The sequence below is a fragment of the Microdochium trichocladiopsis genome, assembly GCF_020744255.1.
Source record: "Microdochium trichocladiopsis strain MPI-CAGE-CH-0230 chromosome Unknown B0I36scaffold_2, whole genome shotgun sequence".
NCBI lineage: Eukaryota > Fungi > Ascomycota > Sordariomycetes > Xylariales > Microdochiaceae > Microdochium > Microdochium trichocladiopsis.
Window position 1 is genome coordinate 2,360,354 of NW_025763545.1, and position 15,543 is coordinate 2,375,896.

Genomic DNA, 15,543 nt, shown 5'->3' on the forward strand with positions numbered 1-15,543 from the left:
TCGACACTGCCGGTCGTTTTCTGGGTAGAGCAAGTGCATTTGTTCTTTCTCCATACATATCACGCGAATTGGTGTTTCAACATTGTTGGGTTTATCGTTACGGGGGATACTCGTGACGCGGGCTAGGCTTCGACCAGTCTGGGGCTGTAGTATGCCGGAGGGAGGGTCAGAAATTGAGGAGACACGAGACAAGACATGGGGATGATCGAGTGCGAGCGAGGGAGGAGTTGGCTGTACATAAGATTCTCCGATATATACAGTGGCATTGTCGTGGCTGATCGAATCGAGAGAAAAGCGACAAAATCAGTGGCACAATTACAGTTATAGAATTATCAATGTTGAACGCATGCTTTCTGCACGCGAAACTACGACTGCTCTTCAATTCTGCAAATTACGGATAAAAGAGCCAGATGCAGTGCTCCAATGTGATTGATTGTCTACGTTGGCGGGATGGCGAAGAGATGCCGAGGAACTAGGAAGGCATGGACAGCACGTGCACTGGCGTCGCGCTTCTGCAAACGAGGCCGATTGTTTCGTTTCCCCTGCAGGAATGCATGAGCCGAGACAAGGGGGATTTGCGCCATGTGCCAACCAACACAGGATCGACGGTCCAACAGCGCTTGGCGTACATGAGAAAAATGTCCGGGGGAGTGGATTGTTGCTGACGTACATACATACAAGACCTACATACCTTACACAAGGGGGGATTAAAAGAGCCGTTCAAGGGGAGGTGGGAAGGGGCGGCGGCGGCGGCGGCGGCAGCGGGGGGGAAGGGAGGGACCCCTGGTCAAAGACTAGGTCCGTTGGTGCCATGCAGTGTAACGAGGCCCATTATCGTGGGCCTGGCCGTCGATCGGTGGCTAGCATTCTATTTTGTTCCTTTTGTCTCGGCATCTTTGGACTGTGGATGGATAGAGAGAGAGAGAGAGAGAGAGAGAGAGAGAGAGAGAGAGAGAGAGAGAGAGAGAGAGAGAGAGAGAGAGAGAGAGAGAGAGAGAGAGAGAGAGAGAGAGAGAGAGAGAGAAGGGGGTGGGGGGTTTGACGTGCTTGTGCCTACTTTTATTGTTACCTGGCGTATCGATCTCGTGGTTGGAACTGGTAAAATGCGAAGTTTGCCTAATGGAACAGAAAGGAGAATGCCTGGATTAATTGTAAATTGAAATGGAAGAAGAAAAAGAGGGGACAAGAAAGACAGACAATGTAAAAAAGAGTGCAAGCAACTGGTTTCGCATGCAGCCCTTGTGTCCAGACGAAAAGCGCGACGAAGCGCATGGGGGATTTTGTTGTTGCCTTGGCTTGTAAATGGGCGTTCGTCTCACGCGCGGCATGCGCGCCCCCGGAACAAGGACGAGAAAGAGCCAGCAGGGATGTTCGTGATGTGCAGCAGGGAAGCAGGCACGAGATCGAAGCTAAGGATGGACCAAGGTGCACGGCGTAGGTTGTTAGATAGGGCATGCTGATGGGGGTGGTGGTGGTGGTGGTGCCATGTGGGTGGGTGGGTGCCTGGTCGTCCAGGGCATTTGGCGTCTGCAACATGATGTGGGCAGTGTGAGATCGGGCGGCGGGCGGTCCTGGCCGACCTAGTGAGTGCTGGGGGTCCTGGCTCGGTACTAAGGTAGACGACAGGGCGAGAGACTTGTGGCATCCATGGATGTCTTGGAAGGGCGCCGGGGAGAGCCAAGGGTGAGCACCAGGCAGTGTTGGGAGACCCGGGAGGCCGGTACGCTAAAAAAGTTGGGCAGGCTGCTGGGGGATGGCCGGCGCCGTGCCAGGGCTAGGTTTTCGACCGGTTCGACTCTGTGGCGCCGTGTCAGACGCCCTGCCCTGCCCTGCCACCGGCCGGTGGGAGGGAGGGGCCTTGCACTGGGCATGCTGGTTGCAAAGCTTCGCGCTCTTAGCTCACTTGGGGGGCCATGGAGGGTCCCTGTCTGTTGCCACCCAGGCCATGCCCTTGTTCTACCTAAGGCAGGCTGTTGTCAGCAGATGCAGCTAGGTCGTCTGACGCTTGGTTTGCAGGGCTGATGGAGCAACAAGGCGTGCCGCACTACGGAGTATTGACTTCTTGGTGGACCAGGCTGGGTGCTAGAGCCCCAAAACAGCATGTGCTCACTGGCGATGATGAAATCTGTGATCATCCCGTTCCTGCCTCTCGCCCACCCAAACCTGCTCTGCGCCATTGGGCAGAACCCGGCCAACAGCAAGCAAAAGCAGCCGGAAACCTAGCCGGTGTTTTGATATTGCATAGCGCGAGCTTGACGATGAGGCGTCCTGTATGCCAGTGGGTGTAGGTCGAGTCTGGCATCCGTGGAGGGTGCTCTGTGCTCGAGCACTGCGGGGCACTGAACTATTGCTAGTAGTGGGGTGCGCCCGGTTTGACGTGTCGTCACCAGTCACCAGTCACCAGCGGGATGTGAGGTTGTGCTTGCACCACAAACGCCGCCCAGACCATCGGGCTTGAGTTCAACAGGCCAGACCTAAGTAGCCACGCGTGACGATTCGACGTCAGGACCATGGACCACCACCAGCAAGATGTTGAAGGAGATGTGCTGCTCCTCGACCACTTACCAGCGGCAGTGACCGTTGGCTGCGATGCCGTCGCCTTCTCAACCACCAAGCCGTTCCTCGGCTGCAAGAGCATTCCACCAGGCGTGCATCTCGTATGGATCGCCCCCTCGGCGATGCATTCGTCCCGTAGCGGGCACTGGTTCGTCACACAGCGGCCTGCGTTCCCAGGCGAGCCTGCTCGCATCCATGTCAGAGTGTTTGTCACCAAGCCCTGCCTGCCCGTGTGAGCCCTGGCTGACACTTCTCTAGATGGGACCAGTCCACCGAGGCGTTAGTCAACCCGCCGAGCGAGGACTCTCAGGCCACCCTTGCTCAACGGCTCCCGGCCATATCGGCAAAGTTGCCCCCGTATCACTTGCAGTTTTCCGCTGCAGCAAAAACGCAGGCCGTCGACCTCCCCGTCTTTATGGATCGAGAGTCGGTCTGGGACAATCTTACATATGCCATCGACAGCGGCGTGCTCGAAGCAGTCACGGGCAAGCCTGCTCCAGACTGGGGAGTGTCGACGTCGGACCGTGTCTCTGGGGAGATTCAGCCACCAGCTGAAGCTGAGCTCTACTCGGAAGCCAGCAGGCGTCTGCGCTTCACCTTCCCTGCAGACATCAAACTCTTCAATCCCGAGTCAACTGGGTCAGAACGAACACAACAGGCACTCGATCCCACAGCTTGGGTATTGAGGACGCTTGGAGACCCGGCAGGCCCCCGGCGTCTAGACCATCTCGTTGGTGAGCTTCAGTTCGCCTTCTTGACTGGCATGCATCTCGGCAATTTTTCCTGCCTCGAGCAGTGGTGGTTCATTGTCAACAGGATCATTTTTCGGTCATACGAACTGGCAGTGTCAAGCCCTGCTCTGAGCCAGAGTCTGATTCGCACGTTTCATGCTCAAATCGTTTACAACGAGCAGTTCCTTGAAGGTGACGTTTTTGACATGATGCCCGAGAACACAAAACTGTTGCAGAAGTCCTTGACCACGTACAGGTCGCGCTTGATGGAGAAGCTGCAGTCCCTTGATGATAGCAATCGGACGCCAGATCACCTGCTGCTGCAAGATACCTTCTCTGCGCTGGAGGCCTGGCTAGCGCAGCATTTGGGCTGGGACCTGAGCTCCGACTATGTCAGATCTGGCACCGTCATGCTGGAAGACGGCGAGCTCGTAGAGGCCGAGCTTTCCGACTTTGAGGATGAGGACGAAAGGGGCGAATTTGCCGCAACCGTGGTTGAGCTTGATGAACAAGGCCGACCAACCGACATGGTTTCCTGGAATGACACATGACTTAAGCATTGGAACGTTGATACACTTCTGTCTCGTACTCCATGTCCATCGGGGAAGCTATCACCGGCGCCGCGATAAGTGACCAGCCACTTGCAACATCAACTACGACAGCTCCCATAGAAAACAGCGCAAAGCCACTGCTTCCACTGTGAAAGCCGTGAAAATTACAACGAGTCTCACATAGACCAAGCATGTCTGTACCCTGCTTGGGACACTTTACCATCACGAGTTATAAACAAGCGCTCGCAGCATAGTAGCCATTTCTGCTAGGCTCGATCTGTGTCAACAAAATCAAGACTGAGGATATGAAGAAGAACTCTCGCTCGCGGTAGAGCAACTCTACCTGTGAGAAGACGCACATCATCCCGCCTACGCGGAGAAGGAATCTAGTGCGAAGCAATGACTGCGAGAGCTATAGAACAACTACCATTGGACCTGGCTGTCCTGACTTCCAGATCATTATCAGAGCAGCTGAGCTCGAACTACAAAACCAGCACTGGCTCGACGACATGGCCGAGTTGAATGTGGCGCGAGGTTCGAGCCACCGTAGCATCTACATCTCACATGTCAAGAAGTCTCGCGTGTCCTGTTCGCTGGACAGTCTTTTCCCTGCGATCCTCATGCTATGACCATTGGCGAATCATGGAGCTATGAGATCTGCTTGTCCAACTCAAAGTTCGCCGTCATGGCATAGCAACACAACAGCGCCAGCCGGCAGCCGAGATGGTCAATACCGTAGTGTAGCAAGGCTCTTGTGTGTGACCAACTATTACAAAGTTGGCAGCGTCGTGCGGGCTGTAGACGGCCTCTGCCGCCAGATTTACTACTCATGTGTCCCGCGGGATGTAGCCCTCGAATGTGCGACTTATCTTCAGAACCCCAGCCTGATGCGAGGTGGTCTATTCGAATTGGACTGTCTTCCATGGATAAAACAAAGGCGCTCCCTGGACAGCAACCGAAATTTTGAGAAAGTACCAATTGGTGCCAGGACCAGCCACTCGTGCCAAGACTGGCCTTATGTGTGCATGTCTTGCCGTGTACGACATGGTTGTGGGGAGCCAGATCCTTTGAGACGACTACTGATCTCCTTTTGTTGCATGGTCGCATTCTCCCCAGTATACATTTTTCCACGAGAAGCAGCTCAATTCATCACAAAGCGATTTTAGGCCATATCCTGTGAAGGACCACGAAAAAGACCAATGGTTGTTCGTCCAGACACAGAGAAGAATGTCTATATATATGGACATTAGCAACCTCATCTCAACAATCACCGGTGAGGTGGCCGAGTTGGTTATGGCGTCAGGTTAAGGTTACCTTAGCAGTTACTTCCTGATGGGGCAACCCGCGCGAGTTCGAGTCTCGTCCTCATCATCATTTTTTGTTAATCAGACGTTTTGGTTGTTTTTCCTTTTTGTGGAATAATTTTGTTGTCAAGATCTGCTGCTTTCATTTTTAGGAAGCGTTTGAGGATTGCAACGGCTGTTGTTTTGCTCGTGATTGTGCGTGGTCGATTGCGACCCTGATTCAATATTAGCCCCCAAGGCGGGCGCCCGCGCTGCCTGCCCGAGCCAACCATCCTTGACAACGACTCTGGGACTTTGTCATATTCCCGTTTCGTCAATGTTTGCTCATGTTCTCAATCTCTTTGAAATCCCAGATTTTTCTCTCTCTCTTTTTTCTTCATGGTCTTCTCATCTCTCGCTACCCTACTACAAATTGTGACCACCTCATTCCGAGTTTTCCAGGCAACAGGAACCAACATGGGGATGACTCTGCGACGTACTCCGACTACACGGAAGAACGAGCATGCTTCAGTCCAATGTCAGAACCTCATCATCGATCATACTTCTCATTTATATACTTCTTTGTTCTGCAATGATTCAGGAGCAAGAATAACAAGAAAACAAAAAGACTTCACGGCTATGCTCAAGACCATGTCCCACTGTACACAATTACCAACACGGAGAAAGGGCCTTTCCCAGTCGAGTCCTCGCACACTTTTCTTTTCGCCTCGTAGCATCAGTTTTCCTTACTCATCGTCCTCCGCCTCCGCGTCGCCAGCAGCAGCGGCAGCAGCAGCTCTCGTCTTGACCCACTCGGCCGCCTTGGCGCTGACCTTCTCTCTGCTCTTGGCATCGCCATTCTTCTCCTCCCAGTCGGCCCAGCGCTTGAACCACTTCTTCGCGGCGCGGGGCTTGAGGCCCTTGATCCGGGTGGCCCGGTCAAAGATGTCGCGGACGACGGCCTTGTCTGCTCCGGGCACATCCTCGTGGTCCAGGAGCTGGTTCCACAAGTCGAAGCGCTTAGGGAAGGTGGCGAGCAAGCCCTCAAACATGGTTCGCCCAAGCTCCGGGTTCCGGTGCGCCGAGGTGTACTCGAGCGTGGCGAACTTGGTCATGAGCGGGAACCGGGCGTGGTTGGGCAGGGCCTTGGTCGCCCGGGGCAGAAGGGCGCGCGCCTTCTCGGGCTCGTTGCGTGACGAGTGCAGCCAGTGCGCGTAATTGATCCAGACGTCGGGCGAGCTGGCGCCGAACTTCTTGACCAGGGCTTGGAAGAGCTCGTCGGCTTTCTATGTGGGCTGTTAGTGCTGCACTTGCTTGCGCTACTCATGCTCCGGCAGGAGAGACTTACCTCGTTCTTCTCCTCTTGGATGTAGATGCTCGCGAGCCGCTGGTACACCTCCTGCTGGTCGTTGACCTGGCCAGCGCGCGTGAAGACGTCCTCGACCGTCTCGTCGGTGCCGAAGCGAACCTCCAAATTGAGGTGGGCAATCCAGGCGTTGAGCTTCTCCGTCTCCTCGGCGCTGTTGATTGTTTTGACGGCGCGCTCGGCGACCTCGCGGGCCTTGGCGATCTCGCTGACCTGCATCTGCAACGCCATGTATTCGATCCACAGCGCCGAAGAGTTGGGCTGTCGGTTCAGCAACTGCTCGTAGTCGACGGCCGTACGCGGACCAAAGGCGTCCAGGTCGCCACTCTTGTCGACCTCGATTGTGGCCTTCCGCTTCTTCTTCTTCTTCCTGTCTTGTGCGGAGGCGCCATCGCCAGTGGTCTCGGCGTCTTCCATGTCGACATCGTCAAGCGCGTTGCCAGACCAGTCGAAGCCGCCAGCATCCAGGGCTTCCACAGCTTTGGCTTGACCGTTGGCCATGATGACATCCTCGTCCTCGTCCTCGTCCTCTTCAGAGTCTGAGTCGTCACCGCCGAGGCCAGTGAATTCGACCATGTCACTGTCGTCATCGCTATCCTCCTCTTCAGAGCCCTCGTCCTCATCCTCATCGTCACTGCCGAGCAGTGCAGCACCCGCGTCCTCGTCGTCATCTTCGCTCATTTCGCTATCCTCGTCCTCAAAGTATGAAGGCTTGAGTCCAAAGTTGATGTGCTTCTTTTGCTTGTCCAGCTTCAGGATGATGGCCTTGACAGCATCACCCTCAGCAAACAGCTTGGTGGCATCCTCAACCGGCTTCTCAGCCATCTCACTCCGATGGCACAGGCCGCTGATGTTGGCAGAGCCGTCAATGAGGATGAAAGCGCCAAAATCTTCAACCTTGCGGACAGTGCCTGTGACAATCTGGCCCTCGCGGAGCTCGTGGAAGTTGATCAGGGGTTTGAAGTCCTTGTCTACGACGGAGGACTTCAGACTCATGCGGATGAAGCCAGTGGCCGGGTCAACGGACGTGACGCGGCCCTTCACGAGCTGATCGACCTGGAAGTGGTCCTTCCACTCCTTCAAGAACTTATCAGATAGATCAGAAATGCGAACCATGGCCGTGACGTCGCCGCCAAGACCCACAAACAGACCCTTGTCCGCTACATTCTTGACAAAGCCGCGGACAATGTCGCCGGCGCTGATTTGTGACAAGCTCGAAACCTCGCAGTCCTTGACTGGAAGTGCAGAGTTCAAGACTCTTGATGGCCGTGATGACAGGCGGATCTTCTTATTGCTCTTGTCAATGCTGACAACAGACACACGGATGATGGAGTTCTTTGTGTGTGTGGTTGTGTTGGCGGTCTCGAAGTCATCGCTCAGGTCGGCGAGGTGGACGGGACCAGACACAGTCTCGCTGAGCTGCACCATGACCTGGCGCTCGTTGACCTTGGTTACTCGGCCCGGTAGCACCATATTCTGCTTAATAGTGTCCCAGGTCAGAGTTGGCGATGAGTTGCTAGAGCGAGCAGTCAAGTCGAGGTGGCCCTCGCTCGGATTTACGGCGACCACGCGTGTCCGGACAGCAGAACCTAGGGGGAAACTAGCAGAAAGATTTTCCAGCTGTGATACATCATCAGATATCTCGGTGAAGGCGATGCGGCCTCGCACGTTAGGTGACAAGCTGACCCAGAGCGCTCGTTGCTGGATGTTATTCACGAAGGCCAGCTGTTCAGAATCAACCTTCAGGTCGGACATGGTCACCATTGGTGATTCTGCTCCGTTAACATCGCTTGGCTTGGCTGATAGTTCAAAGACCATGTGTGAAGAACGGTGACTGATGGGGAGGAATCTGTGGTTGCGAGCATCGTGGACGCCCAACACCCGGACCTGGATAACTTGGTCGACCTTGAATTTGCTGAGGGGCGACTTGGGGTTGTCAATATCCTTCCAGGAGTCAAAGACCTGAGATACGTCGACACGTCCTTGGATATTGTCGGCCAGACGCATATTCAACTGAGTGCTCTTGATCGAGGCGATCCTCGCCTTGAGCACCTGGCCAACGACGACATCGTCCAGAGATGAAACACTGGTATCCACAGGGTTCTCGGCCTTTGGTGCAGTTGTCGCATCGGCCTTCTTAGCCACGGGCTTGGCATCAGTTTGAGGCGAAGATACCGGTGCCACAAAGATACGGCCGAGGTCCTTGTCAACCGAGCTGATGATGACTTCGATGGACTGGTGCTTCTGCAGCCCAAAATCTGTCTTCTTCTGGTCTTCTGGAGCAATCTTGGACTTCGGGAGAAGAGCGACGAGCTGGCCAAAGAACTGGACGAAGACGGCAGTCACTGTGATGTTCTTGATATAGCCCTGCCGGACTGCACCAGGCTTGGCATCGTCGAGGGACTTGAGAGCCTGTCCGTCCTTGCAGGCTTGGAGGAGACTTGGTTTCCTGGAAACGGCAATGTAACGACGGCCCTCATTCTTGTCCAAAATGACTAGTTCGGACAAGGTCTGACCGACACGGATGGTCTTGATGGCGGACTTTCCTTTGGAAGGACGGTCGGCCAAGTGGTACACAGATAACATCGCCTTGAGTCCAGCATCCCCTAGCTCAACAAAGACATCATCTTCCGTCTTCTGCACGACCTTGCCAGAGACGATATCGCCAACAGAAAGCTGCTTGAGCGCCTTCTGCTTGTCGAGACCAAAAGCAGAGGGGTCCTTGCACGACACAATGAGCTTGCTTGTGTCGGCATCGAAATTGAGGACGTGAATGTTGACGACCTGTCCAACGCGGAAGTGCTCCTTGGGATCCCGGATGTAGGCTTCACTCATCTCAGAGACGGGAAGAAAGCCTTTAAGACCACCGTAGAACTGGACAATAGCACCATTCTGCAGAACACTGATGATTGTACCAGGAGTCTGCATGCCGACCACCACGTCATCGAAAGACTTGAGTATAGGCGCGTCAGAGTTGACCAAGGTCTTCTTCAGTGTCAATCGCACCTGACGCTTGACGCTATCAGTGGAGAGCACCCGCGCCTTCACCTTCAGACCCGGGTGGAACTTCTTCTCCGGGTGTTGAAGGCGCACATCGGCCATGTGAGCTTCAGGGACAAATCCACTGACGCCGTCCGCGAGCTTGACCAGCAGGCCACCCACACCGTCCTGGTTGATCGAGAGCTTCTCGATCTGGCCGTGAACAACTTCGCCAACAGGAACATCCTCAATGCGGAGGAATGGCTGCTCTAAGACCGTCTTTTCGAAAGAGAGCTGGAACAAGCCGTCCAGGGCGTTGTATCCAACCACACGGCCTTCGTGTTCAGAACCAGTCTTGAAAGGACCCGTGGTAGCGGAGAGCATGTCGACCTTGCCGTCTTTGACTCGGGAGATATGGACAAAACCGCTCAGGCCAGGGATGCCGATATCAACAAAGAGACCAATTTCGGGCTCGACTTTAGTGACTGTGCACTTCTCAACCCTGGAGGAGAGTGGCAGGACCTCAGTCGGTGACTTCTTCGAAGTGGTCGTCAATGGCTGCATGGTCATGACGTGGTCGAGGAGCGAGATGCCTAGCTTGGGCTCCTTTGCATTAGGAAAGTTACAGATAATCCTGGCCTTGATCTTCTTCCCAATCTTGAACTTTGCCTCAAGGTCGACGGCTTGGGGACCGAGACCAGAGTGCAACAGGTCGCACGTCACGTCCAGAGAGCCCATGACCTTTCCAGCGATGCCACGAGGAACAACCTCGGACACCATCAACTCGACCGCCGATCCAGGAAGGAAAGCATTAATGGTGGTCGCTTCGGCAGCGTGGTTCTGAATCTTGCCAAGCTTGTTCGCCGCTGTGGTCAATTGAGCCACCTTGCCGTTGGCGATCTTGGTCACCAAGCAAAGGAGAACGTTGCCCGGCTGCATTCGCGCTTCTGGAATCCTGCTGTCTAGCTCCTTGCGCGGCAAGAAGCCCCGTAGGCTCGAGTCGTCCAAACCAAGTTCCATGACAAAACCATGGTCCTCGGCACTCATAACGGTGGCCATGACAGTAGTGTTCGCGACAACATCTGAGCTGGACAGGCCGGCATTGGTGTGCTCGGGGCGCAGCGACAATAGAATATGCTTCCGCGGCTTGTTGGAGGTGGCTGTCGTCTCTTCCACAGTCGAGGCCACGTAGGCTCGCACGTATTGTCCAACGCTGTACATGCTAGTAAGGTCGACACCATCGTCTTGATCGCCGTCCTGAGTTTCGGTGTCATTGTCGTCGTCGCCTTCGGCCTCGGCTGCTATCCGATCATTGAGAGTGTCGGAAATGGCTGTGACAGGAACACTGCCGCTGAGGTTGTTTGGCAGCGCGAGAGTCAATTCCAAAGGGCTGATGTCTGTAATCTGTGCAAGAACGAGGGATCCTTTGACGAGGCGCTTTATAGACAAGTCAGTAGTGGCAAAATATGATACGACACACCGAGGTAGTGCGACATACCTTGTAGTTGAGACTCTCGATCCGGATTCCAGCTTCTCCGCCAGTGGCCGCATCTGCCTTCTTGCCGCCTTTGGTGTCCTTGCCATTTTTCTTTCCCTTCTTGGCGGCCTTGCCTGTCTTCTTCGTGCCCTGGCCAGAGGCCTGCTCGAACAAAACGTCCTGCTTGGCCTGAACGGAAATCTGTTTCTGTTCGAGTGGCGAGAGGATACTTCCACCTCCACGCGGGAAAAGCGGCTCCTCCTCCTTGAGACGGCTGACGGCGGTCTTGGGTGCAGCTTTTGTCGAGGCATTGTCTTGCGATTTAGCCCGGGCGTCCTTTGGCGATTTGGCGTCGGAGACCTTGGATGGTTTTCCGGCCTTGTTTGGTTGCTTCGAGGGTGTCGAGGCTGCTCCTGTCTTGCCTCTCTTGGGTGAAGGCTGAACGCCAGGAGCGTCCTTTCTCTTGAGGGAGCTCATCGTCTCGAGCGTCACGGCGTGATTGCACCGCAAGCTATTGTCGAGATCTGGAGGAGCAGTCAAGAAAACAGTGAAGGTGAGACTGGCACCCAGTATGCGACACCCAGTTGCTAGGCGGGTGCTTGCAGGCGAACCCAGGAATTTTTTTGGAGAGAATCTTATCGCGATAAGCGTGGATAAGGATGGGAGACCCGCTCGCTGCGAGGGATCCATCAGCGTCGGGTGTCTCCAGGACCCCTGCGGCGCCGATGCGCCGCCTGAGAACGCTTGATCACGAGCCACCCGCCCTGCACAGCGAGATGTAAGACAAGACAGCAATGACCTTCCAGGTTGCCTGTTACATACTACCAACCCCTGGACCCAGCATACCAACAAAGTCTGGATTGCCTGGTTGAGGGAAATGACTGCGGGATCAAATGAGGCAAAATCACACCTCTGCCCTCAGAGGTGCAGAAATGTAGAGGTTCACAACATAAGCGCCAATTGCCCTGCGGGTCACACGTTGCAAAGCCGATTGGTTACTCTAATTACTTGCAGCTGAGATATATTATGTCTCTGGAGGAAGCTTCAGGTCCAAGTCCAAGTATCGACATGCTGTTCGCACCTGAGCACGCCGCAAAGGAAAGGTATCATACTGTCCATCGGCGCTGACCTCTAGGCCGTTGTTGGTGAGCAACCACGCGCCGGGAAGACCCCTCCATGCGAGGCTGCAGCTTCCACAATGCTAGGCCCAGAAAGGCCGTCCGCCCTATCTTTACAGCACCATTGCGACCAGTAGCCAGCGGGCCAGAGAAGCTAAGAGCCACTAATTGGGGCATGTGCGCCTGCGTCATCAGCAGGCCGCAACAATCAAAACACAGAGGCCATTGTCCATATCTTCCCCAGGCAGCAACCACATGTTGACAACAATCCACACGCGGGCTCAAGAGCGACTCGTCCCTCTCCGACCTCGTCGCCGCTTCTTGTGATGGCGGCCGGCATGGTCCCAAGCACATCATGTTTCCTCGGAAGCGCCAACGAACCAACCCGCCAGCAGGCCCGGCCAGTGCGGGCCTGATAGGCGCTGCGACCCCGGCGCCCGTTGCGTCACAAGCACCGACGATAACCTCGGATCTGTCGCCAGTGCCCGCTTCAGCATCTTCGGCTTCCATCGCCACAGCGCCTCCTGCACTGGACACCTCGAGCTCTGGCCCCTCCATGCCGTCGACACGACGAGGCTCAACGAATGTCTCGGCCATAACGCCTGGCGTGGGAGATTCTGCGACACCTGCTGCATCGAAGGTGAGTAAACAGTACAAATGACGTCGTCTGGCCGGCATGCTCACAGGCTGTCGCTGTAGACGATCCGTAAAACCCGAAGCTGGTACGGCACGTGGCCGCGAATGCCCAAGCCGGAAGCCTCGACACAGCTAGCCCGCGAGGTCGCGATCACAAACACTCTTCGTGCCGGCCATGCGGCAGACTTGACTCGATTCAGCACCAAGCGCACCACGACAGCGAGCTCGGAAGACCTGGCGCAGACAGGACGAAAACCTGTGGACGGTGACGTCGCGAAGCTGGGTATCGCAGAAGTCCCAAGCGACATAACTCAATCAGAACAACGATCTGAATCACGAGCTGAACAGCAAGCGGCAGAAGCGATAGTCGCAACGACTGCCACAGCCACACCGGCGAACAGCGGGACAGAAGATTCCGCTCAGGAGCAGCCATCTTCAACTTCTACTAGTTGGCTCAGCTGGCTGACAAGGGCTCCTGTGCGAGATACTTTATCTGCTGCAGAGCCCACAATGCCTGCTCAGAGAGAGCAGCCGGAGAATGTCGAGCAGACAGTAGCCAAGGCAGTGCATAGCGGCAGGGAGGACCCGAAGGGAGTCCAGGAATCAACAGAGGAAGCGCCTCGGGCCGCAGAGCCTTCGGCGCAAAGCGCCGCCTCGTGGTTCAACTTTTGGGGATCTTCAGCCGCTACTCCATCCACTGATGACAAAGGAAACACCAGTGAGGAGCCAGCAGACACTCAAGCCGCACCACTAGAACGGGAGGCATCCTCAAAAGCCCCCTCGACAGCTTCCACAGCAACGACAGCACCGACGGCACCGACAGCGCGACAACCTTCCGCTGGATCCACGTGGGCGTTTTGGTCTCGGGATGCAGGGAAAGAAGAGAAAAATCGCGGCGGTGCTGATAAAGACCAGGGTGAAATCGCCGTGATTGGAGACGGGTCCGAAACGAATCCGCAAAAGGCGGACAGTGCACAGCTGGGCGAACCTATACCCACTGCTCCTGAGGCAAAGGGCCAGCTTGCGAAGACGTCGTCCATAACGAAAGTCTTGGGCTCCAAGAAATCCAAGAGACTGCGCCCTGATTCGTTGGACCTGGACGAGACAGCAACTATACGAGGAGGGTCATCGCCATCTGAGTCAACACTGGTGAAGCCTGCTACGACATCGGCGACACCTGTGACGACAACACAAAGACCGCTGACGCCACATAAAATCCCACCCGCCAACCTTGTCATCCCTTCTTTCAACCAGACATACCGCCTGAAGGACAATCCATCCGTGATCAAGCAGATTGCACAATTCCTGTTGAGGACTCAGCAGCCCCCCGCGAAACATGTTTATCTGACCAAGGAACCTCCTAAGGTCAAGAAGGCGATTGCTATCGGTGTTCATGGGTGGTTCCCGGCGTCCTATCTCCGGCCCATGATCGGGCAGCCCACAGGGACGTCCATTAGGTTCATGAATCACGGTGCAGATGCAATCCGGAAGTGGGCCGATGCCAACGGGAGCCCTGATTGCGAAATTGAAAAGATTGCCCTCGAGGGCGACGGGAAAATCAGCGAGCGTGTGGACAACCTATGGAAGCTGCTGCTCAATTGGATCGAGCACATTCGACAAGCCGACCTCATCATCCTGGCCTGCCACTCACAAGGCGTTCCGGTAGGCCTCATGCTGATAGCCAAGCTCATTGAACTTGGCATCGTGACTAGTGCCAAAATCGGGATTTGCGCCATGGCTGGTGTCTGTCTCGGCCCCTTTGCCGACTATAAAGCCGGCGTGGGAATGCTCATGGGCTCCGCAGCAGAGTTGTGGGAGTTTGGCGACGCAGAGAGCGAGATATCGAAACGGCTGGAGCAAGCCCTACAGGTGGTTTTGGATTTCGGTGCAAGAGTAACCTTTGTTGGAAGCATAGACGACCAGCTTGTGCCTCTGGACTCGGCTGTTTACTCCCCAGCAGCGCATCCTTACATTTTTCGAGCCGTATTTATCAACAGCCAAGTCCATGCCTCAGACTTTATTGCGCACCTCATCGGCTTCGCCCTCAAACTCCGGAACTTAGGCATTTCGGATCACGGCCTCATCCGCGAGCTTTCTGTCCCCCTGGCTGGCAGCCTATACTCAGGCGAAGGCCATTCGCGGCTCTACGATGAACAACAGATATATGAGTAAGTCCCCTGACCGCTTTGAACATCAAGGACTGGGTGACCTTGCATATTCTGACCATTATAACTAGCCTGGCTGTTGTTCATGCCCTGGAGACTTCAAGCGTAGCAAAGACACCGTGCCACTTTGAAAAGCGACTTCCTGTCAGCAAACAGCCCAACCCATACCTCTTGCCGTGGATCATGCGCGGTCTCTTGGAGGAAGATTTTGTCAAGACTGAGCTTTCGCAGGAAACGGCAGAGCTCCTCAAACAGTTCGATGCATGGGAGCCGTCGACGAAACCCTTGAAAGACGTTAAGTGGCGCCTTGAGGCTGTGCGTTCCAAGCTCTAGCCAGACACTAGGAGCGCTTCAAAACCAATCCAATCTCTTAATTCCTCCTCCTTTCCTTTCTCACTCCATTTCGTTCAAAGTCTTTGTTGCCCCCGGCAGTTTCAGGTCACGGCGTTTGGTATACACCATATCTGTATTTAGAGCACAGCGGATACCCTCACGGCCATTGCATCCAATTCAGAGGCGTCTCTTCGATGCACCACCGTCATACAAATACAGGACAACTGCACCAGCATTGCGATGAGCGCTGGAATCATCACATCTTGCACCTGATCATTAGGCTAAGAGAAGGACATGTCTTGACTTGTGAACACGAGGCATCCCGTCATCTGGTGGCTTTGTGCTGAG

General features: G+C 55.1%; 3 protein-coding genes and 1 non-coding gene across 4 annotated transcripts; 3 read left to right on the forward strand and 1 right to left on the reverse strand.

Moving 5' to 3' along the window:
• The first annotated feature begins 2,406 nt into the window (after positions 1 to 2,406).
• B0I36DRAFT_71253 (A1 cistron-splicing factor) lies at positions 2,407 to 4,163 on the forward strand. The gene is made up of 2 exons (XM_046163255.1): positions 2,407 to 2,761; positions 2,815 to 4,163. The coding sequence occupies exons 1-2, from the start codon at positions 2,511 to 2,513 to the stop codon at positions 3,836 to 3,838; spliced, it is 1,275 nt and encodes a 424-aa protein (XP_046016921.1). The 5' UTR covers positions 2,407 to 2,510; the 3' UTR covers positions 3,839 to 4,163.
• A 947-nt stretch (positions 4,164 to 5,110) lies between these two features.
• On the forward strand, positions 5,111 to 5,209 carry B0I36DRAFT_t30. The gene has a single exon. It is a non-coding gene; the product is annotated as a tRNA-Leu (tRNA).
• Positions 5,210 to 5,867: 658 nt separating this feature from the next.
• On the reverse strand, positions 5,868 to 11,420 carry B0I36DRAFT_237070 (uncharacterized protein; the record flags this gene model as incomplete). Its single annotated transcript, XM_046149512.1, has 3 exons — positions 5,868 to 6,407; positions 6,470 to 10,903; positions 10,965 to 11,420. The coding sequence occupies 3 exons, from the start codon at positions 11,418 to 11,420 to the stop codon at positions 5,868 to 5,870; spliced, it is 5,430 nt and encodes a 1,809-aa protein (XP_046016922.1).
• A 996-nt stretch (positions 11,421 to 12,416) lies between these two features.
• On the forward strand, positions 12,417 to 15,195 carry B0I36DRAFT_359444 (uncharacterized protein; the record flags this gene model as incomplete). Its single annotated transcript, XM_046158126.1, has 3 exons — positions 12,417 to 12,701; positions 12,761 to 14,865; positions 14,934 to 15,195. The coding sequence occupies 3 exons, from the start codon at positions 12,417 to 12,419 to the stop codon at positions 15,193 to 15,195; spliced, it is 2,652 nt and encodes an 883-aa protein (XP_046016923.1).
• Between the last annotated feature and the right edge of the window lie 348 nt (positions 15,196 to 15,543).